This window comes from Cynocephalus volans, chromosome 3, assembly GCF_027409185.1.
Source record: "Cynocephalus volans isolate mCynVol1 chromosome 3, mCynVol1.pri, whole genome shotgun sequence".
NCBI lineage: Eukaryota > Metazoa > Chordata > Mammalia > Dermoptera > Cynocephalidae > Cynocephalus > Cynocephalus volans.
Window position 1 is genome coordinate 181,679,786 of NC_084462.1, and position 27,464 is coordinate 181,707,249.

The following is a 27,464-nucleotide window of genomic DNA, read 5'->3' on the forward strand; positions in this document are numbered from 1 at the left end:
ATGGCGGACGTGGAGTCGGAGGCTGGGGGCGGCAGCGAGGACGGCGGCGGCGGCTGCCGGGCTTCTCCCGAACAGAGCGGCAGCGCCGCGCGCCTGGCTCCGCTGGGCCCCGAGCAGCTGCGGCGGGTCCTGGAGCAGGTGACGAAGGCGCAGCTGCCCGCCGAGCCGCCGCCGCCGCCCTTCGTGCTGCAGGACGCGGCGCGGCGGCTGCGGGATGCGGCCCAGCAGGCCGCCCTGCAGCGGGGCCCGGGCTCCGAGCCCTCGCGCCCGCCGCGCCTGCTGCCGCCCCAGGTGAGACGCCGGAGGGAAGTGGGGGAAACTGAGGCCCGGAGGGGGCGGCAGGGCGAGCTCGTCGGCCTTAGAGCTGCTTAGAGAGGACAGTATCCACCCACGTGAAAACTCAGGGCGGCCCCGGGCTAAGCTCCTTAGGCACAGCAGTCGGCCGCCACCCGTCACCGGTCCATCGTTTGCAGCATCTCCAAGGCTCCTCTCTCCAGGAGCTTTTGCCCACACTGGGCCCTCTGCCTGGGACGCCCTCGTGCCTTCTCTGCTTTCACAGGTCTGCTCAGGGCTCCTCCATGCTGCCTAGCTCTTATAGACCCTCGTCCGTTCTTCTAGTATTTATTGAGCACTTACTGTGTTCCAGGTACTGCCCTAGTGCAGTAGGTACAGCCTTGACCACACTCACTGAAGAACATGAGGCAGGTTCTGGGAGTGACAAGGGGGCTACTTTACAGTGGGAAGTCCCCTAGGCCTGGCACTGGAACTGAACCTGAACGGATGAAGAGATCTTTTCAAGTGGAAGGCACAGCAAGTGCCAAGGCCCAGGCTTGGGACAGAATTAAACGCATTATAGTAGTTTGCTACAGAACTTACCACCCTGAGGGGTAGTGACTGTGATTTGTAACCCTAGTGTCCAGCACAGTGCCCGATGCACACTTCATGAATGAAATATGTGAAAGCACTCTGTATGCTACAAAACATCCTTTCTTGGTGGGTTTATTTCCCAGGTCACACAGCCCTTGGCTGCTAGGGGAGTTGAAACTAGAACATGGTCTCCTGGGCACAGAGGGTCCTGAAATCTTACACATCATCTGTAAAATCACACCTTTCAGCGCTGGGGTTTTAAGTGACAAAATGCTTCTCACCCCAAAATTGCCAAAAGAAGAGAGCTTCTTCCAGTAGAAGAAATAGGATAGAGAATCGAATCAACAACCTTCACTTGTTTTGGGTTTTTTGACTAGTGATTTTGGCTGCTTAGAGTTGTACCCAGTTGCTCATAAAGACTGGAGAGCTGTCTCGCTAAAAGCTGGGGAGACAAGTATGATTCTGCCCAAGCACCACACTTCCTAGAGGTAACTCAACCTCTTTAGGCTTTGGTTTCCTTGCTTGCAGGAGGGATGAATCCTTGGATTAGCTTTCTGGCTTCTATTCTCTGCTGGAGAACCAAATGCCTCCCCATAGGCTGTGTACAGCAAGTCTGAGTCAGAAGACTGCAGGGCACCATCCAGTGGCTGCCCTTCACAGAGCCCCTACTCTGTGCCAGGCACTGTGCTGGGCTGCTTAGTTCTCAGCAGCCAATCAATAGTGTCTTTGTATCAGCATTTTACTGGAGGGGAACAAGCTCAGAGAGGTCGAGTGACTTTGCCCAAGGTCCCATAGGTGTGGCTGCATTCCTGACCCCGTGTACTTTTATGGGGGTGAGGAGGTGGGGGGCTGGCCAGTACTGGGATCTAAATAGATCCCCTGTACTCTTCACTACACGCTGCTGAATGTGGCCCCAGCTTTTTGATTGAGTTTGGTGTGGCAATTTAGGAAAGTCCAAAAATGACATGTTACATAAAAAGAAAGCAAATTTAATCAAGGTTAGGCAGCATGATAAGATTGTAATCTGTAGCTGATCTAATGGGGATAGTATAAATTCTACCTGCACTCTCAGTGATACGCCTTTGCAACCCATTCTGCTACTCTTTCAGCCTCAACTGTGCTATGGAGGCCACAAACGCAAACCAGATGTGTACCTTATCTCTAAGGAGTTTATGAACTTACAAGAAGTAAAAACATGACCCAGATGACTTCTAGTCAAGGTCAGAAGACTAGAGGTACAGATAGAGAACTAAATGCATTTAGAGAAATAGAGCTTATTTCTGGCTTGGGATCAGAAGTGATTATGTTAAAGAGTGAGTATCTGAATTAGACGTTGAAGGGTGGTTCTGAGTTGAAAATGCAGAAGAGGAGAGGCAGTGTTCCAGGGTGGGGAGGGTGGGAAGGGGTGCATTTAGACAACCAAGGCAGAAAGGCCCAGTGGTTCATTGTGTGCATTAGAAGCACAGGCCAAATGGACATGCTCCATGGGTCAAACTGATGCTCTGGCCCCTCCCTATCTTGCCTGTTCTACCCCACAGAAACATTTCCAGTTCCATCCAACATGCTGTGCCCTTTTTTATGTATCCATGTATTTGCACATGTTTTCCTTACACCTGGAATGCCCTTTTCACCTGACAAAAATTCTTCTCAGCCTTCAAGGCCTCCCTCAGAGAAGGCTTCCTCTTTTGGGCAGCCTACCACCTGTGTGCTGTTCCTGCCTCTCTGTTGCACCTGTCGTGTCATGATCTCATTGTTTTCCTATCCACATTCCTTTGGGAATTTTGTCTGCCCTCAGAATTGGTGGAGCTTTTGAAAGGACAGATGTTGGGGCTGCACCCCAGAAGATCTGATTCAGCAGGTCTGCAGGGACTGAGGCATGGTGAGAGACACCACCTGCCACCTCAAGGAGAGACTAAGACTTGACTAATGTTTTTTTTTTTTTTTCTTCTGAGCAGTGAGAGGCCCCAAAGTGGTTAACTTCCCTTGGGAACGCTCAAGTGAGAGGCATCCATTCCTTGGGAAATTAACCCCAAATTGGGGTTCTCTTCCTGCATTTATTTTCTACACCAGGAAGTTACAGGAAGAGAGCATAGGTGGGGTTATAGTTTAGCAATATAGGCTGGTAACTTTCAGTGAAACAAGTCAGATGACATTCCAAAAGGCAATTAAGTGGTCCACCAACAAGGCTTGCTCTTAGCAAACATTCCTTCTCCCTCCACAATTTTCCAGTATCTTTACATACCAATCAGTAATTAGTCTGTCCTTGAGCCAGCAACCTTGCTGTGTCACAAATCTTTATCTTACACCAGAGATTTTATAGCCTGAGGAAAATTTCCAGTCCTCTGCAAGGTCAATATTTGAAACTGCAAGGCTTTGGAAAACCAGGCCCTGTGAAGTACATATGCTTTATAGTATATTCCACATCTCCCCCGTTTTATTTACTTAAAAGAAAAAGTAAAAGCTGTAGATCAGGTTGGCAGAGTTAAGACATAAGCATTTAAAGCAAAGTTGGTATCATTTAGCATGGCAAGTCCTTTTAATTTACTTCAGGTGAGGACTGATGAGGTCAGCATCTCAGGGTGGCTGCAGCAGCATCAATCCAGGTGCTGTGAATTGGGTGTAATTACCAATTGTTGAAACTCCAGAAAGGGATTTTGCTCCCTATAATAGTTGATTCTGAGTCCAGAGAATTTGTTAATGTAAAACTGTCCAGGACATTACTGCTTTCAGAGTATCTAGTCTTTTGTAAAATTTTTCATCAATTACAAGTCTTTTGTTTAAGAACAGGATGTCTCATCCAAGTTACAAATACCCTCTGTAAGGCCAGGAAATTTAGAGAACTGCTTTTGTAGAGAAGACGTTATTTCTCCCTTTATGATCAAGGCATTCCTCATAAAACCATTGATGATCAATATCTTGATTGAAAAGGTCTTACTTTTCTTTGTATATGTCCCATGCAGCTGGGAATGCTGTTTCCCAGATGAAGGTCTGTCTGTTCCACATCGGGGGGAAAGACAAACAGCAGGATGAAGCAGCACCAGGCCAAATTCAGGCAACATGAAAAGGGATCAGCAACTTGGAAATGAGACATGCTATCTTATAGCCAAAGTTCTAAATTATATCCGGGATGCGTCTTCCTTATTAGGGACTCCCTTGCCGGGATGAATTGGACGTTCATTTCTTCTCCAATGCTTGGCAGGTCAGTCTCTGATTCATGGAGAATGTCCTCACATGGGGCACCATTTTGTTGCTTTGCCCCCACGGATTTGTCACCCCACTTCCCCTGGGTGATGGAGATGCAAAGGATTACTCAAAGCCCATCTCTTCTGAACAGTCAGAGGCCCCGAAGTGGTTAACTTCCCTTGGGAACCCTCAAGAGAGAGGCCTCCCTTCCTTGGGAAATTAACCCCGAATTGGGGTTCTCTTCCTGCATTTATTTTCTCTTGACTAATGTTTATAGATGGTACCCAGAGATACTCAGTACAGGTTTGCTGAATGAAATAAATATGACAAAGTATCAAATATAATACCCACGTGGTAAGCCAGCCTGGATAGCAGATAAATTATGAGACCAGCTTTGCTGCTGTGGTAATCTTAAAACAATAGGATTTGGGGTGTGCATGTGTATGTATTCTTATAATGGCATTATCTGATAATATCTCAAGAGCTTAGAGAGATACTCTGTGACTGGTGGTAAAATGAAACAAATATGGTTCTTGAAGGATATGCAAAGTAAATCTAGTTGTCATTTGATTCACAAGTAGCCCAGGAATGGGGCACCCACGTGGCACTGGCAATAGTTCTGTATACGTCTTCATAAACCAAAATGTCAAATTGTCTCTGCTATTTGTAGTCGTGTATAACATGCAGACAAGAGATGTACTCCAGCTTGGTGTCAGTGAGGGTTTTTATTCTGCTGTGTGTGACATTTTTATTCATTGTCCCCTGGTAGAGAGTTGAGTCCAAAGAAAACCCGTTGGTGGTCCCAAATCACTGGTTTTAACAGGGGTCATTTAGCAATGTCTGGAGACATTTTTAATTTAATTGTCACGACTTGGGAGTGCTACTGGCATTTAGTGGGTAGAGGCAGGGATGCCACTCAACATGCTATAGTGCACAGGACAGCCACCCACAACAACGAGTTGCTAGTCCAAAGTATCAGTTGTGCCAAGGTTGAGAAACCCTGCTGGGGATGATGATGTTTGTGTCTCTCTTCTGCCTGGAGGGAAATGCTCATTATTTCTACTCTGTGAGGGCAGGAACCTTGTCTGTTTTTCTGCCCTCACCCTCTCACCAATGACAGCTGTATTTTTAACACCTGTAGCAGTGTTTCTGGTACATGATCAGTGCTTCATAAATATTTGTGGAATGTTGTTGAAGGCAGCCACCCCCCTTTGTTTTCTTAATACAGACTGTGCTGCCCTAAACCTCCTGGAACATACGTCTTTGTATGAGTATGAGTGCCATGTGAGCGCTTTTTATGGAATTCAAGAAGTGAAGCTCACTCTCACACATCCATGAAGGTTCAGAACAGACCGTAAGAGCAGAGGATTGGAAACCACCAGTGCATTAGCAGGAGAACAGTGTGCTCACACTGCAGAGAAAATGAACCACTGAGAGCCACACACATCAAGATGGATGAATTTCACAAAGCAAAATAGGGGGTAATAAAACCTGGAAGAGCAGGAGATGATATCATTTCTATAAAGTTTAAAAACATGTCAAAACTGTACCAGCCGGCCAGAAAAAGAAAAAAAAAGTCAAAGCTGAACTATATATTTTTAGGGCTATCTGTGTGTGCAGTATAAATACTAGAAATGGCATAAGAATGATAAACAGCACATTCAGGATAGGGGCGTGCAGAAAAAGAAGGGTGTACATGTTGGGAGCATATCATAGACCATCTGAGGCAGTAATGTTGCATGTCATAAGGTGGGTGGTAGGGACCTGGGTTACATTGTTCTTTATGGATTTTTTGGGTTCCAGAATTTTATTTAAAACTTCTTTTAAAAAAGTGAGCCCACATATTGAATTGAGTCCTAAGGACTCCAGGTAAAAAACACATGGGTAAAAAAACTATAAAGAAAGATATTATTTCTTAATGGGTCATGAAATCAACTTAGCGGGCCATGATTAGTATTTTTAAAGAAGTGATGTATAATAGATACCATTAGAGGGCATTCATGTAGGGATGGTAAGTAGTTTCATCAACTTTTTATTTCATTTATAAATGTAAATGTTTCTGCACATGTGTACTAGGTTTTGATGTAAAATGTAGCACTGTGGTATATGGTCAGAAAGGTTTGAGAAACACCACTGTAAACAGTACAGATACGTTACATAGACTTTTTTTCTATGTGAGATATATTTTATAATTTAGAAAAAATTTCAATAATGGATTTACAATGAGAGCAAAATTGCAGCATAATGCTGTTTTTTTCTTTCCTGTTTTCTTCTTTCTGTATTTAAGCAACTAGAAGCCATTTGTGTCAAGGTAACATCTGGAGAAATGAAAGGTCAGGAAAAGCCAATGCCCCCACTGGCTGTCATCCAGCTCAAAACAGCAAGACAAAGCCAGCTGCCCGGAAAGAATTCCAGCCTGGTGGGGCTCCAGGTTGCTAGCTCTCAGCTGCTCAGGGTACAGCCCCTTGTCAGCCTCGGGCCACAGCCACACTTCCTGAGTGACTCACCACAGCGTCCTGCTCAGTTGTTTGTACAGAGACCACTGCCTGCCCTCCAACCAGTCCCTGTGAAGAACGTCATGGTCCCCAAGACTCCAAATGGACAGGGTGCCATGTTGACCCCTTTGTCGGCCTCTGACCCGCCTGCAATAACTTCTGTTTCATCCAGTTCAGCACATTTATTTATTTCTAACTTGCATACAAAATGTACTGGGAAACTAAAAAAATCTTTAAAAGTGAAAACACGTTCTGGACGGATATCTCGACCTCCCAAGTATAAAGCTAAAGATTATAAATTCATTAAAACGGAGGATTTGGCAGATGGTCACCTGTCAGATTCTGACGATTATTCAGAACTGAGTGTGGAGGAAGATGAAGACCAGAGGGAAAAGCGGGTGTTCTTTGACTTATCGAGCTGCTCCCTGAGGCCCAAGGCTTTTAAGTGTCAGACGTGTGAAAAGTCCTACATAGGAAAAGGGGGGCTGGCTAGGCATTTTAAACTGAATCCAAGCCATGGCCAGCTGGAACCTGAGATGTTGCTGTCTGTGAAAGCCGATGGGAATGTGACCCATGGGCACATGGAGGGAAGGACCGCCAGCCTGACCTCCCTGGAGCTGTCCCCACCATCTGCTGCATGTGAAGGAGGGGCCCTCTCATGCTGTGTCACAAGGACAGAGCCAGCACCTGGTGGCCTGCAGGTAATGTTTCTGTCTGGGTGACAGTGTCCTCATTCCTGCCCATATCCTTAAATGAATCTTTTCAGTGTCTGATGGGGGTTCAGGTGAAGGTTCAAGCAAGACCAAAATCATCCTAGTGGGGGACCCAAGACCCCCACCATTGTCTGCACTGCTGCCAAACAGGTGGGAAAGTGTGTGTCTTCTGTCTGTTGGCATGATTTAGTACGTTTGATGGGAACGCAGCTGTCAGTTCTTTAGATCTGGTCAGTGAGACTAAAGCAGTGCCCTCTTGGCTACACTAACATTACAGAGGGTGTTGGGAAAGGTCAGAATTGGGGGTGGCAGTCCACGGGGTACTTCCTGGAGCATCAGCAGTAGCAGGCTACTTAGCATGTCCTCTCCCCATTTTGCCCCTTCTCAAACTCCCAATAAAACAAAACCAACGTGAGTTACTATGAGTTTGTGCTACCACATCAAAAATTTTTTTCCAAATTTTTTTATACTTAAAAAAATTTACCATCTTAACCGTTTTTAAGTGTACAATTCAGTGGCATTAAGCACATTCATAGTGTTGTGCAGCCGTCACCATCATCCATCTCCAGAACTCCTCATCTTGCAAAACGTTCTGTGCCTGTAAATACTAGCTCCCCACTTTCCCTGCCCCAAACACCTGGCAACTAGTGTTCTGCTTTCTGTCTCTATGATTTTGGCTACTCTAAGCATCTCATGTAAGTGTAATCACATATATCTGTCTTTCTGTGACTGGCTTATTTTACTTAGCACGATGTCATCAGGGTTCGTCCATGTTATAGCATACCTCAGAATTTCCTTCCTTTTTAAGGCTGAATAATATTCCCTTGTGTATACCACATTTCGTTTATCCATTCATTCGTCAGTGGACACAAGTTGCTTCCACCTTTTGGCTATTGGGAACGATGCTTCTATGAACGTGGGTGTACAAATATTTCTTCAGGACTGTGCTTTCGGTTCTTTTGGATATATACCCAGAAGTGGACTTGCTGGATCATATGGTAATTCTATTTTTAATTCTTTGAGGAACCTCCATACTATTTTCCACAGTGGCTGTACCATCTTACATTCCCACCAGCAGTGCCACAGGGGTTCCAGTTACTCCACATCCTCTCCAACACTTGTTATTTTCTGCATTTTTTTTTTTTTAAAGGCTGGCAGGTATGGGGATCTGAACCCTTGACCTCAGTGTCATAACACCACACTCTAACCAACTGAGCTAACTGGCCAGCATTTTCTGCTTTTTTAATAACCATCTTTTTTTTTTTTTTTTTTTTTTTTTTGTCTTTTTCGTGACCGGCACTCAGCCAGCGAGTGCACTGGCCATTCCTATATAGGATCCGAACCTGCGGCGGGAGCATCGCCGCGCTCCCAGTGCCACACTCTCCTGAGTGTGCCACGGGCTCGGCCCTTTTAATAACCATCTTGATGGGTGTGAGGTGACCTCTCATAGTTTTGATTTGTGTTTCCCTAATGATTAGTGATGTTAAGCATCTTTTCATGTGCTTATTGGCCATTTGTTTATCTTCTCTGGGGAAATGTCTGTTCAAGTCTTTTGCCTGTTTTTCAATAGGTGGTTTTTTGTTGTTGAGTTTAAAGTTTTTTTTCATACGTATTCTGGATATTAATGCCTTCTCAGATATATGATTTGCAAATATTTTCTCCCATTCTGTGAGTTGCCTTTTCACTCTATTGATAGTGGGTTCTGAAGCATAAAATTTTTTAATTTTCATGAAGTCCAGTTTGTCTATTTTTTTGTTGTCTTTGGTATCATATCCAAGAAATCATTGCCAAATCTAGTGTCATGAAGCTTTTACCCTACGTTTTCTTCTAAGAATCTATACTTTTAGATGTTATATTTAGGTCTTTGATCCATTTTGAATTAATTTTTTTAATATGGTGTTAGGTAAGGTCCCAACTTCATTCTTTTGCATGTGAATATACGGTTTGCCTAGTACCATTTGTTAAAAAGACTGCCCTTTCCCCATTGAAGGGTTTTGGTGGCCTTGACAAAAATCATTTGACCATGTATACAAAAATCATTTCTATTCTCTTCTGTTCCATTGGTCTGTATGTCAATCACTATGGCCGTACCACACTCTTTTAGTACTTTGTAGTAAGTTTTTTTTGCTTTGTAGTAAGTTTTGAAATCAAGAAATATGAATCTTCCTGCTTCACTCTTCTTTTTCAAGATTGTTTTGACTATTTGGGGTCCCTTGAGATTCCATATGAATTTTAGGATGGGTTTTTCTACTTCTGCAAAAAACATTACTGGGATTTTGGTAGCAATTGCATTCAGTATGTAGTTCGCTTTGGGTAGTATGAACATCTCAACAATATCAAGTCTTCCAATCCAGGAGCACATTTTTTTGACTTCTTTAATTTCTTTCAGCAATGTTTTATAGTGTTCATTGTACTAGTTTTTCACTTTCTTGGTTAAGTTAATTCCTAAGTATTTTATTCTTTTTGATGCTACTTTCAGTGGAATTGTTTACTTAATTTCTTTTTTAGATTTGTTCATTTTTAGTAAATGCAACCGATTTTTGTATATTTGCTCTGTATGCTCCTATTTTGCTGAATTCATTTATTCTAACACATTTTTTGGTGGAAGCTTTATAGGGTTTTCTACTTATAAGACCATATTGTCTGAAAATACAGATACTTTTACTCCTTTCCAATTTGGATGTCTTTTATTTCTTTTTCTTGCCTAAGTGCTCTAGCTAGAACTACTAGTACTGTGTTGAATAAAAGTGGCGAATGTGGGCATCCTTGCTTTATTCCTGATTTTAGAGGAAAAGCTTTCAGTCTTTCACCATTGGGTATGATATTCATTATGGGTTTTTCATATATGGCTTTTATTATGTTGAGATAGTTTCCTTATATTCCTAGTTTGTTGAGTGTTTTTTATCATGAAAGGGTGTTGAATTTTGGTGGTGCTTTCTCTGCATCAACTGAGATCATATGGTTTTTTTCCCATCATTCTGTGAATATGGTGTATTACATTGATCAATTTTCATATGTTGAACCATTCTAGGAATAAATTCCACTTGGTCATGAGTATAATTCTGTTAATATGCATCTGAATTTGGTTTGCTAGTATTTTGATGAGTATTTTTACATCAGTGTTCATCAGGGATATTGGCCTGTAGTTTTCTTTTCTTTTAATGTCATTGTTTAATTTTGGTATCAGAGTACTGCTGGCCTCGTAGAATGAGTTAGGGAGTGTTCCCTCTTCAATTTTTTGGAAAAATTTGCGAAGGATTGGTGTTAATTCTTTAAATGTTTGGTAGAATACACCAGTAAAGCCATCAGGTCCTGACTTTTCTTTGTTGAGAGATTTTTTTTTCTTTCTTTCTTTCTTTCTTAGCTTATTTTCTTTTTCTTGGGAACTTTTTGATTAGTGATTCAGTCTCCTTACTAGTTATAACTCTATTCAAATTTTCTGTTTCTTTGTGATTTAGTCTGAGTAGGTTTTGTGTTTCTAGAAATTTATCCAGTTCATCTAGGTAATCCAATTTGTTGGTTCATGATTGTTTACAGTATGCCCTAGGTACTAATGTTTCTACTTTAATTTCTTATTTTCGTAATTTGAGTCTTCTCTTTTTATCTTATTCCATCTAGCTAAAGTTTTGTCAATTTTATTGATCTTTACCACATCAAAATTTATTTACTGAAATTTTAGGTTATCAGACATATGTGATGTGTATTTGGGTGCCCTGTGCAGTAGGTAAATTGTGTTAAAAATGGCAATTGGATTACTTTTTTTGTGTGTGTGTGTGTGACCGGTAAGGGGATCGTAACCCTTGGCTCGGTGTCGCCCACACCGCGCCCAGCCAGTGAGCGCACCGGCCATCCCTATCTAGGATCCGAACCCGCGGCCTTGGCGCTTCCAGTGCCGTCCTCTCCCGAGTGAGCCACGGGGTCGGCCCGCGATTGGATTACTTTAACAAATGGCTGGTCTCTAGTCTCCCTCATTCCACTGTGCTTTAAACTCCCTTCTTCCTTTTCCTTTGACTTGCATCGGCTATGTTTTTGTTTTTTTTGTTTTTTTGGGTTTTTTTGGTTTTTTAAAAATTTATTTATTGAATCAAAATCGATTATACATATTTTGGGGGTTGAACATTGAGATATTTTGATCAAATCAATATTACTAGTATATGTATTGTTACAAATTGTACTTATTCTTTATGCCCCTTGTCTAATCTCTGCCCTTCCCCCATTCCCTCCCCCTCCCCCTCTAATCACCCTAGATTTCTTCCCTCCTTAGAATCATGGTTACTCTGTTAATTCTTTGCCTAGATGATCTGTCCAATGCTGAGAGGTGTGATCAGGTCCCCTAATATTATCATAGAGCAGATGCTTCTTCTGTCACTCTGAAATGGGCTTTGTGGAAAGAGACATCCTCTTCTTTTCTTTGGCTCTGCTGGTGACTCTCCTTGTGTGAATGCACTCCAGTGGTTGGTGGACCATTTGCGTGGTGCTTGTGGTGTCTAGTCGCTTTCGCGGCAGCCATGGTTATTGTGGTGGCTGTGGTGGGCCACCTACATGGAGGTGCTGTTTCTGGTATGCTCCTTGGCACTGGCGATGTGCCTGTTTGTGGGGTGCGTCTGGTCCCCTTTTCCATGTCTCTGGTCCCTGGGCAGGCCCCAAGTCGCTGATGCCATATGCCAGGTTGTGGGAGGTGTGTTCAGTCCCCTTCTCCATGCCCTGGGTCTCTGGGTGGGCCCCGAGGCACTGGCATGGCATGCCTGGTTGTGGGAAGAGGGTCCAATCCCCGTCTCCATGCCCTGGGTGGGCCCTGAGGCACTGGCATGATGTGCCTAGTTGTGGGAGGGCGGTCTGGTCCCCTTCTCCTCTCCATGCCCCAGGTCCCTGGGTGGTCCCTGAGGCACTGGCACAGTGTGCCTGGTTGTAGGAGATAGGTCCGGTCCCCTTCTCCATGCCCTGGGTCCCTGGGCAGGCTCCGAGGTGCTGGCATGGTGTGCCTGGTGGTGAGAGGAGGTTCTGGTCCCCGGCTCCATACCTCGGGTCACTGGGCAGGACCCAAGGTGCTAGCTAGGTGTGCCTGGTTGTGGGAGAGAGGTCCAGTCCCCTTCTCCATGCCTTGGGTCCCTGGGCAGGCCTCAAGGTGTGGGCATGGTGTGCCTGGTTGTAGGAGAGAGGTCTGTTCCCCTTCTCCTTGCCTCGGGTCACTGGGCAGGCCCCAGGGTGCTGGCATGGTGTGTCCGGTTGTGGGAGGAGGGTTCAGTCCCCTTCTCCATGCCTCCGGTCCCTGTGCTGGCCCCAAGGCACTGGCGCAGTTTGCCTGGAAGTGGGAGTGGGGTCCAGTCTCCGGATCCAAGCCTCCGGTTCCCAGGCAGGCCCCAAGGTGCTGGTGGTGTGCCTGGGGCAGAACTAATTTGTTGTCCTTTGCTTCTAACACGGGGGAACTTCCTGTGGGAACCAGTACTTGAACTGTGTGGCTGAGCTAAATTGCTGCTTTATTGCTGTTTCCCTAGGGAAGGCTTTTTGTGCAGCTCAGGGTTTAATGGTTGACCTTATAGGTACGTCCGACTCTCCAGAGACCCAGTGGATCTGTGTTCTGTAGAATCTCTGATCTGGGCCTGCGTGTTTTCATCAAACTGCACCTCATGCAATTCTACATTCCCGACCAGTCTCCTCTGAGTGGTCCTGTGCTGATTTGGGGGCAGATCAGCTGTCCTTGCTGTGCCCCAGTGTTCTCCTGGTGGGCACATCTCCCCCACTGCAACACTTCCCATGGGATGGGCCCTGTTCCAATCCCTTGCAATGACTCACCGGCCTCTGAATGGCTCCACTTTTTCAGCTGTTCTGGCTCATTGCTCCTGTGTGGGTCCATGGGAACCTTATTAGTGGTCTTGTTGTCCTGGGGGCCACCAAGGCCCTCTTCTCCCCTGCTGCCTCCAAGCAACTCCATCTGAGGGGCACAGCTGTGGCTTCTGCCGGCTCCTGCTCTGTGTGCTCAGCAGCTCCAGCCTTAAAGCAGCCGTGGCCTGAAATGCTCAGAGCAGTTTTCTCTTTCTCTCATCCTGGCTTCTCCCACCTTCATGAACTCTGTAGGTCTCTCCTCCCTTTTACCTGAGCTCCAGCAGCCCCAGCTTGGCTGATGTTACATTTTTATAGTTGTAAATTGGTTGATTTGTGGGAGAGCGTGATGCTGGGAACCATTTATTCTGCCATCTTGACCGGAACCCCTTGTTTTGTTTTTTGGTTTTGGTATCTTTTGTGCTTTTGACTAGGTAATTATGGTTAAATTAATTTGTAATATTTGAAAAGTTAAATAGAGAAACCAGTTGGGATCAATGTTATTCCTTGATGGGAGTTTGTGATTTTAGTGACTTGAAAGATGTGAAAATGCGTGTTTGCCTGCCCTGACCCCTCATTCCCTCCAGTGGCGGGGGATGCTGAGCAAGGAGTGAGGCTGGCAGCCACTTTGGGTTACAGATTGGTACCTTCAGCCTGAACAGAATGGTCTGGGCCCAGCGGATCTGTATAGAGGTCTAGTGGTAGAACCACGGGACAGCTCTGTGTTAAGATTCAAAAATATCTGGTCAGCCACCGAAAAAAAAGAAGATTAAATAATATTATCCTACCCTGTAGGATTAGTCTGAATAATGATGGTAATAATAGCAGCAGCAACAACAATAATACCTTTTATTGTGTGCCTACTTTGGGTAGGCCCTGTGCTAGGAGTACCCCAGACATTTTCTTAATGCTATGAGAGCCCTGAAAGGGAGGTGCAGTAGTTCCTTCTTGAGATGCGGCAAATGAGCCTCCGCAGCGAGGGCTGAGCCACCCCAGTGCACAGCACGTCGCAGTCTCTGTCCAGGGGAGGTAGACCCGGGTCTTCTGACCTCATAGCCCCTAGACCAGGGTGCCTCTTTCAGGAGGTTCTGTGCCTCTCATGGCTGGTAAAACTCTAACTTTTGAAAAACCATCCTATTTTTCTTAAGTTGTACAAGTGCCAGGGTGATGTGATGTGGGAGACCAGAATATGTCTCTGCAAAATATGAAGGATTGTTGAGCTGAAGACAATTAAGAAGAAGCAGATGCAGGCATCAAAAGACAAAATTATAAAAAATTTTGTTTAAAGGTCTCGGTTGGCTTTACAGTGGTTCTAGAATTGAGCAACACTTTATTCCATAACATAGAATAAGTGTTTCAGTGAGACGAGCAGAGGAGGTTGGTTTTGTAAACAGAAAAAGGGCAGTTTGCCTTTGCTTTTTCAGTATGAAAAAAGAAGAAAAAGAAAAAGGGCTAAAACAAAGAAAAAAAGTGGATTGGTTATTTCAGAGTTACTGTCCTTGTAACATAGGGTCAGGGAGAGAGAATAATAGAGAGGTTAACATCAGATTACTTCAGTTTAAGGATTAAAACAGAGGGAATTTTATTTCATGCTGATTGAAGACTGAAACTGGCCTGTTAGGAAGTTGGCTGTTATCCCTCTCTCCTGATTTTTCAGGTCAGATAACTCTGGTGTTTTGTTTGCTTTTTTTTAAACTTTTTTTGGTTGCTGCGTGGTTCAGGGATCTGAACCTGTGCCCTTGGGGTTATAAGGCTGCACTCTAACCAACTGAGCTACCTGGCTAGCACCACTTAGTTTTAGTTTGGTGACATAGAACCCCAGCACGAGTGACTCCATTCTGATATTTAGTCTGTCTGTTGGGGCCTTGTATAGGGACTTAGTCCAAAATAATAGCCTCCTATAATTTTTATTTTATAGGAAAACTCTCTGCTCCCCCTCTCTTTGCCTAAAGGCAGAACATAGATTTACAAAGACAGAGGTATCCTGCCCTGTTATCTACCAGGGAGAACAAAGGTTAACTGCCAAAGACAGCGTTAGACTCTCCTTGGCCTGAAGATGATACTACAGGAATCTCCTTTGATAAGCTTTACTAACTGTTGTCTGCCCCTTATTTGCCTTCCCCTTATTTGCCTTCCCTCAAGTTGCCACCCTCCCGTTGAGACTCAAAGTCTTTTTCCTTTTTCTTGTCACTTCTCTAAAAATTGATTGTCTTTTCTTTAAGATGTTGTAAAAACTGGAATTCAAAACCACTTCTCTGAGAACTACTCATTCTCTGGGTGTCTCCCGTGTGTATATGGAATATGCATGTCAATAAACTTCTGTTTGTTTTTCTCTCATTAATCTGTCTTTTGTAACAGGGGTCTGTCTCAACTAAGATCCTGTAGGGGTTATTGTTTTTCCCCTACAGTGACCATGTAGTTTATCATCCTGGACATTTTGAGAATGAAAGGTGTACTAGTAGTAATCGTGAGGGACAACAACATGCCCAGAACTGAGACACATTGGACGACCAGGCTGACTGGCACTTTCTACTTCCTTCAGTAATAAAATCCTATACCACAGCAAAAGCTACTTCTAAATATTTGACTTTGTGACTCCAGGCAGCTGGCCTTGGGAATGATGGCCATCCAGATTGCTCCAGATGCTGGGGTGGGGAGGGACGGGCACATCTGTGTCTTTCCCCTCCCTTCCTGAGGGCCACATGGTACCTAAAGCCACAGGTTAACCTCATGTTCCTCCTAAAGCTTCATTGTAACAAAGATTTAGAGGGAAACTCTTTACGACTTGAGGACATACTTTGTGCTGGCTGCCACTTTGAGTGCTTTCCTTTTATTAGCTCACTTAACCTTCCAGCTGTCCTGGGAAGTGTGGGTGTATTAGAGGAGGGAATAGGCACAGAAAGAGGAAATAGCTAGACAGTGTCAGATCCAGGATTTTGTTCAGAAAGCCTTGCAAATCCACGGAGATAGAAAGTAGATTAGTGGCTGCCGGAGCCTGGGGAAGGGAGGAATGAGGAGTGACTGCTAATGGGTAGGGTTTCTTTCAGAGGCGGTGGAATTGTAGAATTAGATAGTGATGACAGGTACAGAACCTGGTGAATGTATTAAAGCCACTGAATTGTTTGCTTTCAAAGGATGTATTTTATGGTATTTGAAATATATCATAAAAAAACAGAAGTCCTGGATAAATTATGAATTAGGGGAAAAAATTAGATCAACTTTTTAAGATGACAGTCATGTGAGAGAGGTACCTTGCTTCATTTTGGTCAACACTCCAGGGTTACAGTTTGTCAGCCCAGACTTACTGGCTGGCTAATATTCCTTCATGTCCTGCAGGGTACTTTGTTGGGAAAGTTTAAAATGCATCGATTGTAGTTAATGTGTCCTGATTATGTAAAGGAGAAATAATTAGCAAGTTCCTTGCCTTTGACTTGACGTTTTTCTTCTTTAAAGTTTTCATGGGGGTGTATAAAGCATGATTATTTTATTTTATTTTATTTTTGGGTATGCAACACTCTCTAGAATGGTCAGTCTATAGAAGTTGAAGAGGCGTTGGTGTCTGAACCAGAAAACGGAAGTTACTCAGCTCTTTTGGGATCAGAGGGACACCTAGGACCTAGAAGCGGATACTCCGAGACCCCTGCGGAGTCCAGCGCAACTGTCCCTCGGCAGAGCAGAGCAGCTGCCACACAAGCGCATGGAGGCCCTGCCACTGCGGGAACGCAGGGTGCGTGCAAGGGCAGAGCCGGGCTCAGGGAGGTGCGTCACTCTGCAGCCCTGTCTTGAACCCTGTTTGTTTGACATGGTATGTGGCAATTCACTGTTAGGTTTCTGAATTCCCAGATCAACTAAAGAGTTCACCTGAAATGTAACTGGATGAAGTAAGTAATAAATTCAAGAATAGTATTGTCTGAAATAATTCATAGATTTTACCTATTTAAAATGACCATAGGGCCTGCAGTATAACTCCAAAAGCTGCTTGTCTTTATAAGTTTTGAATAATTATAACCTGTGTTTACATGGAAATAGTTTAAAAAACAACAGAAATGGTTTTCTATTTTTCTGTAAAAAGTTTCAAGGTGTATAAAAGCAGGTTTCAGGTTTTGAACCCTGGAGTGTTCGTTTCAGTTCCCTGAAAATAGTTTTATTGAATGAATTGGATTGACTTGGAAAAGTAGAAGCCTAAATTTATCCAAATTGTCTTTGGCTACAATATATTTATTTGCCTGATGATGGCCAAGTGAGTATCCTAAAGAAAACAGGTGGAAAATACAGCAAGGGAGAGCATGAGATAATAAGCTCTGGCCCCCAGAAAGATTGGCTGTCAAGGGGAGCCTCCAGACTCCTATGCTAAGTGGAAGAAGTGGTTTTCAGAGAGGAAGTGGATTTCCTGGAAGGTTCTTGAGGCAAAAGGTAACATTACCTGTTCTAGTAGCAAATTTAAACCCTGGTGAATTAGCTTCACTCCCATTTGGGCATGTATGGTGATAATTCCAGATAATCGATTTTCAGAACTAGGAGGTAAGGTAGTCTCTGACTTGATTCATTCACAGCATTCAAAATAGCCACCATTTACTGAGCACCTTCTTCGTGACAGCTCAGCCGCACCAGACCCTGGTGCTTGCATGCTAAGCTTCGGGTAGACCTCATTTCATTTATTGCATGACCTATCTTAATAGGAGAGGAACCTGAAACTCAGAGAGGCTAAATAACTTACACAAGGTCACCCCACAGGTAGGCGGCAGATCCAGAATTTAAGTGCAGATCACCTTGTGTCTGCTGAGTAGGAGCACATGATGGGCTCTGAGGTCAGTGAGTCCCTGTCTACTCTGCCTGCCAGTGACTGTAATGTGAGCCACCAACCTGACCTACCTCTGTCTCACAGAGGACGGGAGGACAGCTTTGAACAGGACCGTTCTCAACTCTTCTAGATGAGAATTTCCCCTGAAATGGACATTAATCTATACATTTACATGGTGTCCATCAAGTGTCAGGCCCTGCTCTGGGTATGGAGGGGACAGCGTGCACAAGATAGACGTGGAGAAAGAAGACAGTCAGATCAGTCAGTCAACGAAACTGTCTGGTGGACGTGAGTGTGAAGCAGAAGATTGAGGGTGTCCTGTCCACGGTTGCTAAGCTTGTCCACAGTATAGTCGGGTCATGGTGAGTTGCAAGGCTGTATTTGACCTTCCTGCACTTCCTGTACAGTTGAAAGTTACCTGGTCATTTTTTTCTAAGGGTTTTTGAAAGTCATAATTAAACATTTTTGTCTTACAAATGAAAAGGTTTTTCTTTAGCTTCCCTGCCTGTTTTATGACCATCTGTGGCCCTCCTCTGAACCCCTCCAGTCCTTTGCAGCTCCCAGATAGAATAATAGAATAATCTCTTTTCCTAAGCCCGCATCTCGTGACCTCCCTGAAACTTTCTGTTTCTAAGATTTCCTCAGCTTTCCCCACACTTTGTAGCTTCCCTAGGTGATCTCAGTCATCCTCCAGGCTTCTCAAACCTTCTTTTCTATGTCTGTTTTTCCTGTTCAGACCTCTCTCTGCAGCCTCAGATCTATTCTTTGAATCACCTCCACCTGGGTGTCCTGTGAACCCCTCTGACTTCCATGTCTGAGCAGAGCCCACTGCTGGCTTCCCATCCACCCCTGCACTGTCAAGGGCTGTCGCATCTGCCTGGGTGCTCAAACTGGGAACCCAGAGCCACCCTGTGTCCTATGGTCACTAAGCCCAAAGGACTATGCCCTTCCTGCACCTCTCCCTTCTCCTGCCCACACCCCTGTCATCACCTGGGTCCTCACCTTCTCCTGGCTGTACATTGGCAGTAGTCTCCTGCCTGTGTGCTGCCTGTGTGCCACCTGCGGGGCCTCTGGCCTCCACTGCGTTCTCTGCACCACCACTCCAGGGGGCTGCCCTTAACCTACCTCCATATGCCACCTATAGAAAGAAATGCAAACCCTTTTGCCCTGCCAACTGGGTCTTGGGCTGCCCTTCTGAAGTCCCCTCAGGTGCTGCCTCCAGCTGCACTGCCCCCCTTCTCTCCCCACCGCCCACCCTGGCACACAGTTGCGTCTTCCACTGGGTGCCTACAACATGTGGTGTACGCCCTGATGCTGCAGCTTCCTGCACTAGCTGGTGAGCTTTGGAGGGCAGGACATGCATTTCCTCATCGCCATGTCCTTGTGCCAGGGCCCAGTACCCAGAGCAGTGCTCAGTGCTTGTCTGGGGACTAGAACTTTGAACCCAGAATTGATCATAGTACTTTGTTAATGGGCGAACAAGTGAGATATTTAATAGAACACAATATTTATAGTTTATAGTTGCTGAGTTTGGGGGGTGACTTTCTTTTATGTTCTGTGTTGCACCAACTTTTTGGCTATTGGGAAACTCTTTGCAGGGCTTTCAAAGATGTCAAACACTTTCTTTTGGTAGTTTCTCCAGCAGTGTGACCAGGAGGATCTAGTGGAATCGGCTCTACCTCAGCTGGCTCAGATTGTGACCGTGTATGAATTTCTTCTGATGAAGGTGAGTCTTAGTGTATTTTAACGAGTGAGATGATGACCTGAGGTTATTTCGAAAGACATCTTTCATATTTATTTTAGAAAGAGCCAGGCCATTTGGAATTGTTTCCCTTCTCCAGGACAGAGCTAAAATGAGGCCCTTGGTCATGCCTTGGTGTCTGGAGGAAGGGCTGGTGCCTGCATGGCTGGGTCTCTTGGGCAGGTCGCTCATCCACTCCCTTGACTGTTTTAACTTTGTATGGGAGGAGCGAACGTGGTGGTAAAAGACAAGATTACAACAAATTTTGTTTAAAGATCTTAATTGGCTTTATTTGTGATTCTAGAATTGGACACTTCATTCCTTAAAATAGGGTAAGTGTTCCAAATGAGTTGAACAGAGAGTGTTGGTTTTATAGACAGAGAAGGACTGAAGAAAGCAGAATCAAAGAACAAAAAGTGGTCAGTCATTTCAAAGTCACTTCCCTTGTGAGGCAGGGACAGAATAAATAACCTGATTGGTTAACATCAGGTTATTTCAGGTTTCTTTTTGTTGTAAGGATGAAGGCAGAGGGGCCTTTATTATGATGCAGATTGAAACTGGCCTGTTTGGGAAATTTGGCTGTTATCTCTCTTGATTTCTCGAAGGCAGGCCTGATAACAGCTCAGTTTCTGATAACAGCTCAGTTTCGGTTTGGTGACATGGAACCTCAGTGTGAGTGACTCCATTTTGACTTGTAGTCTGGTCTGTTGGGGCCTAGTGCAAGAGGTCAGTCCAAACAAATGGCCTCCTATATTTTTTATCTAACAGTGGTAGCAGCAAACTGTGGCCAGTCTGGGCCCTCCCTGATGCCCCCCGACCTTGGCTGGCCTCCTCCACCCTGGGCTCTGCCCCCTCTGCGCCTGCTCTGACGATGCAGCCCGAGCCACCTGCACCCCTCTTCCCACTGATAGCCAGCACAGGAGGCTTGGGTACATCTCTTGAGAGCCGAAGGCCCAGCCGGTCCTAAGGGCCTTTCTGCCTTCCCCTCCCTCAGGGCTGCTCCATCCTCGGAGCTCGCCCAGGGCCCTCTGTGGCTGTCACAGGGGCCACACCAGGGGTGGCTTGTTTTCTGGTCTGCTCCTCCCCATAGTGCCATTCTCGCCTCCCCATGCCAGGCATAGTGCCAGGCACACAGTAGGTGCTCACTGGAGAGTGAAGGAAATGCCCCACTGACCAGCTGCTGGGGGATTGGGGAACTCGTATCCTTCCATTGTTTAAATTTCTTTCTGTGTTCTCCATATCATTGCCTCGGGTTTAAACATTTTTTGGTCATCTTTGTCTTCACTAAGGTTGAAAAAGGTCATCTAGCAAAGCCTGTTTTCCCAGCCGTATACAAGGAATTTGAAGAGTTACATAAAATGGTTAAGAAAATGTGTCAAGATTACCTCAGTAGTTCTGGTCCATGTGCTCAGGAGCCCCTGGAAATAAACAATAATAAGGTAACATCTCCCATGGCAAAAAGTTTCGCCTTTAGAGTTAGCCAAAAGAGGGACATCCATGAATGAAGGAAAGTGTTTTTTAAATGACATCCTCATAGTCAACCTCTTTTTAGCTTTTTCCCCTAGTGAAGTTTTTCTCCCTAATATAAATGCAATAAACGCTCGTTGCAGAAAACTCAGCAATGCAGATAAGCTAAAAGTAAAAACTCCATAGGGGCCGCCCTGTGGCTCACTCGGGAGAGCATGGTGTTGACACCACCAAGTCAAGGGTTAAGGTCCCCTTACTGGTCATCTTTAAAAAAAAAAAAGTAAAAACTTGATAATCCTCCCACTCACTGAAGATCACAGTTAATACATCAGGGCATCGTTTTCTTCTTTGTGTAAGTTTTGGGGAGGGTTACACAGGGGCCTAGTTCTTTGTGGTTGTTTTGACATAGTTCTTACTTCACTGTCATTGCCATCATCAAATTGTCTTTAGCTGCATTGGATACTTTACAGAAATGAGTTTTGCTTGGTTTGGTTAAGCCCTGTGCTGGTGCAGCATGCGTCACGAGGTCCGATCACCCAGTGGCCTTTCACAGTGACTGGCATGGGGGACTTGGGTTCAGGCCCCGCTGTCTGTTCCGCTGACCGTGACAGAGTCCCCACCTCCCTCTAGGACTCATCGTCCTACTCTGTGAAAGGGGAGCACTGGATTAAATGATCGTTTCTGGCTGTCACAGTGCTGCCATTGTTTAAATAGTGCCTTGTTTCTTAAAATAACTGTTACACATACAACAATGACGAATACTCAGAAAGGCCATTCTGCCTTTAACTGCTTTTTTTCCCGTTTTTTCCATAGCCAGTCAAATTTAGCAGTGGGGGATTATATACCAACTTCAGTAACACTGGAGTTAGTAAGTTCTGATGACTCACCACCATCGGACCAGCCACACTGCTCTTCCCGTTTTATTAGCCCAGTGGACCTGCCTATCTGTGATGAGAGGATTAGCATATGTTACTGACTCTTCTGTAGCAAGACGTCTCGGTCCACACCCTAATATAATACATGCCTTTTTTGGTTTTGTTTTTTTATTGGCCATTGTTATTACTTTTACAGAAATTTGTTGTTTAACATGTTCCCTAATAAGTTTTTGTATTTCATTTTCTGAAATTATATGTTACACAAATGTAATGGATTTTTTGCTAAGCCTTGTGTACTTGTGTCAGTTCATAATAGTCACCTGTATGTTTTTTAAAGTGGATGGTTGTCATCCTATCATGAAACAGAGTTTGATGTGCACAAATGCTGTGCACACCCATTGGAGTCCATCTTTCATAGGCAGTTCAGACTGTGCTGTGGCCTTGTTGGAGCAACGACAATGGCTCAGTTTGTAAGGGGACACTGTCCGGGTTGGTAGGCACCACTTGCCCAGCCCCCATTTTCTACTTTAGCCTTGTTCTGCTGCCAGATCCTTCTGTGCCCCACCCCAGTCTTTTGCTCTCTGGTTTTGTCTCTGTAACATCCATGTGTACATGATAATACCACATATCACTTAATAGGCTTTGCATATGGAACCAACCGAATCTCCACAAAAACCCTCCAGGCAGCTGCAGTCTCTCTCTTATGGGAAAGGAAACTCAGGGAGATGCATAAGGGAGGCTCAGGGAAATGGGTGGCTCAGGAAGGCCACCGGGCTGTGAGCAGAGAAGTGGGATCCAGCCTGGGCTCGCTTAGGCCCCAAAGCCATGCCCTTGCCACCAAGTGGGAGGGGAGATCTGGTTATAGAATAGGCAGGGTTATTTTTCTGAAGAGACCAGTGATAATTCAAAAAAGGAGGAATAGCAGGAAGGAAAGTCACCTTGGCATCAGCTAACATTATCAAGCTTGTGATAGCATTAAAGAGAGTGTTTTGAATTTTTTAAAAGTTCTCAGTCGCCTCTTCTAAACTGTGCTAACACAGAAGCTTCTAGTTTTGATGACGATGTGATTTATCACAACTGTTCCACCTGTTCATCTTCGTCCTATTTTTCAAATGACTCCTCACCACGCAAAGGGACTTCACAGATTTGAACTCAGCCGTTTAATTCTTATGTGTCGACATGCTTCTGGAGACTTGGATCCGTTTTGAGTGAAGCTTGTTTTTATTGGCCCTTTTCTCTTCAGGTTGCCGAGTCGTTAGGAATCACAGAAGAAATCCTGAGGAAAAGAGAAGTACACCCAGACTGCGTTCCCCGCAAGTGCCCCGGCCGAGAGGTGGAGGAGCAGCTGGCGGCAGCTAGTGGACGGAAGAGGGACAGTGAGGTGGGCATGGTTGGCGGTGGCGCCAGCTGACTGTCTGTGCACCGCTGAGCTAGTGTGGTTTGGCTTCTTCAACTCACATCACTGCTCCCGGGAAGAAGAGGTGCCAGTTTGCCTGTTTTCCCCAGTCTTAGCTGATCGGGTCTTCTCTTCTCAGGCCACAGAAGAGGGACTGGCCTCAGTGAAAAGGACCAGAAGAGAAAGTCTGTCTGAGGACACCACTGAGTACCCTGCTGCTGACAGCAGAGGCCGGGAGAAGCCCAGGCCCTTGTGTGCTTCAGCTGCCAGCACAGGTAAAGTGCTCTTCGTGGATGTGTCCCATGGCTCAGAGGCCCTGCCTGCATGCACAGATGTTCTCGGGGCTGCCACTTTTCAGGGTTGCATGCCTCCGAGGCTGGATTTAAGTGAATCCTCTGCTTTCTCAAGTTTTATGCCAACCTCCCAATGTTCTAGCATTCCATATTAATTCCCCATGAGTCTTGAGGTCTTTGAGGTTTTCTTGAGTCCAATATTAAACTGAAGAGCTGCCTCATGGTGGTGAGTGGGTTGTACCCAGGGGGGTCAGGAGATGTTGGACAGAGACGGTTCCCAAGGACACATGCATCTGTGGCTTGGCTTTCATAAAACTTGGCTCTACATGCCAGCTGAATGTAACATTTGAAAACAAGACATATTCTGGCTCCAGCCAGACCTATCAACTAGACACTTTGAACATACTGAGAATAATTATATGCCTTTCTAAAGTCATATCAGCCACCTTATACCTTGCCTGATTCTAAAGTCTCAACTTGGAAGAGGCAATCCCATTTTAGAACTTACTACTTAATTCTGCCATAAGGGCAGGCAGAGTTGTTCAATGGGGACAATAAAAAATCCCTGGCACCTATTGAGAACAAAACTGCCCTTACTTAGCTCGTCTGCGTTTCCTCTTTTAGCTTCATCCATACTTGGAAGCTAGTGGTCAGTCCTAACAGTTCTTAAGTATCTGTTATGTGCCCTGCATTGTCCCAGGTGGAACACTCAGGGATGAATAAGGTGGTTTTCTCACCCTCAGGGTACTGACGGTTCAGGATAGTGATTCTTAATTGGGGTGTGTGTGTCAGAATCTCCTGGGGAGGTTGTTTTCAAGTACAAGGACCTGGGCCTCTGCCCTGGAAATTGCAGGTGTGTGGGTTGTAGGGATGGGTGTGGACATGAGTATTTTAGAAAAGCTTCTCAGGTGATTCTCCGCTTTCTTCTGGTGAAGAACCAGTGATCGATCATTCAGTGTTGGTATAAAATCATGCCGCTGAATGACTCTTAGAACCCAACTTTAATACAAAATCTGTCTTTGTGAATAGATGATAGGGACTAATACAAAAAAACCCGTTACCAATACCAAGTAGCAAGGAGAGTTTATGTTTTCATTTTTTTGTAAGAAAGTTAATTTGTACTGGCTTGTTTTGGATAGTGAGTGTAGTGACCAGGGCCGTAACACAGTACGCATATGCTCACCTGTTTTTCTGAACCATTCAGGTTTTGCCCCTCCAGTAAATGGGGCCACCTGTCCCCATTCTGAAGCAAGCCACAGGATGATGGTTTCTGATAGTGATAGAAGCACACTCCATCTGGGCCCGCAGCTTAAGGTGTTTGCTGACTTAGAAGCTAGGAGTGGCTCTGTGGGCCCTGCTCCTCTGTGTCAGGGTGTCAGAGGGCCGGGTCTTTATACTCCATTAGGAGAGCCCGGGAGGCTGACCCAGGCACAGGTGGCAGTTTACCCTGGAGAGAATTCTCCGGAACACTCTTCAGACCAGGATGCCGGGGACAGCCTGAGGAGCCTGGGTGTCTGCAGCACCTTGTCATCAGGTGGAGTGGAGTCCCTGCTGCCTGGCAGGTCTGGAAATGTAGAGGCAGGAAACCTCTGGGAGATGTGTGATACCTATCTGAGCCATCAGCAGTCCAGCCCCTGCAGCCTCCTGCCCACGGAGGTTGCGGCCCCTCCGCTTGACAAAATTTTGTCCATGGATATCATGCCAGTAGACTGTGCCTACAGGATTGTGTCTGAGCCAGGGCCTCAGCCTAGCCCGGAGGGATCGCTGTCCAATGAAGGGGGTCTCAGAAGCCATGACGGGGACTTGAACCAGTTCCCCTGTGGGATGGAGGTGCACACTGGCCAGAGAGAATTGGAGAGTGTGGTTGCTGTAGGTGAAGCCATGGCTTTTGAAATTACCACTGGGTGCCGTGAGCTATTGTCTCAGGGACAGGAGCAGATTTTTATTCAGACTTCTGATGGGCTTATCTTGTCCCATCCAGGTCCCATAGTGTCTCAAGAGGAGGACATTGTCATAGTGACCAATGCAGAGGGGCCTGCCCTGCAGATGGGCCCACCAGAAGGGGTTCCTCTTGGAACTGTGGAGACGTTCCTCACCATGGAGGCAGAGCCCTCACAGTGAAAAGGAGTCAGACCATGACCCTAGATTTGTATGTACTTTATCCAAAGAAGGTCTGTTTCAAGCAATGTCTATTTTTCTAATGTGAATACTGACACAAATGAACATTTTATTTATAAAGAATAATGTCTTTCTGCCCTACTGTCTACATTTTTCTGTAGCGCTCATCATAATGGCAGATATGTTACTTGATAATGGATCCCTTGATGACTTGTGATTAATGTCACTCCATTATTACTTGATTATCTGCCCTGCTCCCTATTTCCCAAAAGTGATGTCTCCTTCTCTCCTGGGTGATATGCTGCTTTTTCTGCCAGACCTGGTCCATACTAGACTGCTTCTGGGTTCCGTTTAAAAAATATAAACAAGCTAGCTATTCTGGGCAACAATTTATTGAGAAGTAGGAAAGAAAGTCATTTCTAGTCGCATTTTATGGATGAGGAAAGTGAGGTGTAAATGATAGGATGGCTTATTGGAGGTCCACAGTGAGACAGAGCTCAGGTCAGAGGCCCAGTTCTTTGATGTCCCACTTGTAAAGTCACTAATTGGAGTCTCTTGAATGTTTTCCTTGGCTATATTATGGGGGGAAAAGGGCATGGTCATTTGTCCATGCTCAGACGAGAGCATTCGAAGTGGGCAGCTGTTCTCTCCCCCACCTGGCAGAGACTGTCAGGGGAGACCCCAAGCAGAGAAGACGATGCTCAGGGACAGAGCTGGGGTCATGGCTGCACCTCACCCAGGGCTGTGCTCCCTCGGGCCTGCTGTGGAGGGCCAGCGTTTCCTTCAGCCCTTTCAGTGTCGGGGAGGAACGTCCTGCTCTCTCACTTGATCTGAGTGGTTCAACAGGAACAGAAGGGCACTTTCCCAGCAGGATTGGCCACAGCTGTGGCCTAGGAGAGTCGGCTGTCAGGTCAGGTTGTGGCTGTGTAGACTCAGGGCCACTTCTCCAGAGCCCAGAGTCCCACAAAACCACCACGAGTCCCTTCCTGGGATCCTTGTAGACAAGAGCCTCCTTTCTGAGGATCCTTCGTGTCCCCCATCGGGCAACTAACACAAGCTGGGTTGAATCTGACCATAGTCTGGACAAGGCCCTGTTAACTATATACATTTATTTTCTATTTATAGGATGTTACTCGATTGAATGTCCCAACACACCTTAATTTCACCATTGTGTATGTGCTGCTATGAATGGCTAGAAAATTCAACCGATGTAATAAAAAAGTACCCTCGTTCCACTGTACAGAGTTGAAAATGCAGGAGGCTCTCATAGTGTCCTCATTAACTGGACGTGTGTGCGTTGAGTGTTCTGTGTGCCAGGTGTGGAACGGACAGCAGTGAGCAGGACTCACAGGGAGCCCTGTGCTTATCTACTGGTTAGCCTTCACAGAGTCCCCAAATATAGAGTCAGATACACAGCAGCTATATTGCCATACTCCATTAATAGACATAACCTTATTACATATAAAATAAATGGAAATTTCCTTTTCTCATAAGAACCTTTGTTTTGTATTCATAGTACTTATAATTTAAAATACTCAGATTAGGAGCAGGAGCAAAGAGATATTAGAGCACAGACCTGGGGACAAACACCACCTGAGTGACTCCCAAGGGGTGGCCAGTGTGGGGCTTTGATGAGGACATGTGTCGTCAGCATTTATCATGGTACCTAGCTAGCACCTAGTCCATGCCCAGTTG

At 45.4% G+C, this 27,464-nt stretch overlaps 1 protein-coding gene across 2 annotated transcripts; it reads left to right on the top strand.

Annotated features, from left to right (window-relative positions):
• ZNF839 (zinc finger protein 839) lies at positions 1-27,209 on the top strand. 2 transcript variants are annotated; one of them, XM_063089456.1, is made up of 8 exons: positions 1-291; positions 6,338-7,246; positions 16,601-16,837; positions 19,513-19,605; positions 20,910-21,059; positions 23,206-23,343; positions 23,498-23,633; positions 25,633-27,209. In XM_063089456.1, the coding sequence occupies exons 1-8, from the start codon at positions 1-3 to the stop codon at positions 25,770-25,772; spliced, it is 2,094 nt and encodes a 697-aa protein (XP_062945526.1). In that variant the 3' UTR covers positions 25,773-27,209. The 2 variants fall into 2 exon arrangements, with proteins under 2 accessions (XP_062945526.1, XP_062945527.1); XM_063089457.1 differs by having other exon boundaries at positions 26,895-27,209.
• Positions 27,210-27,464: the final 255 nt, after the last annotated feature.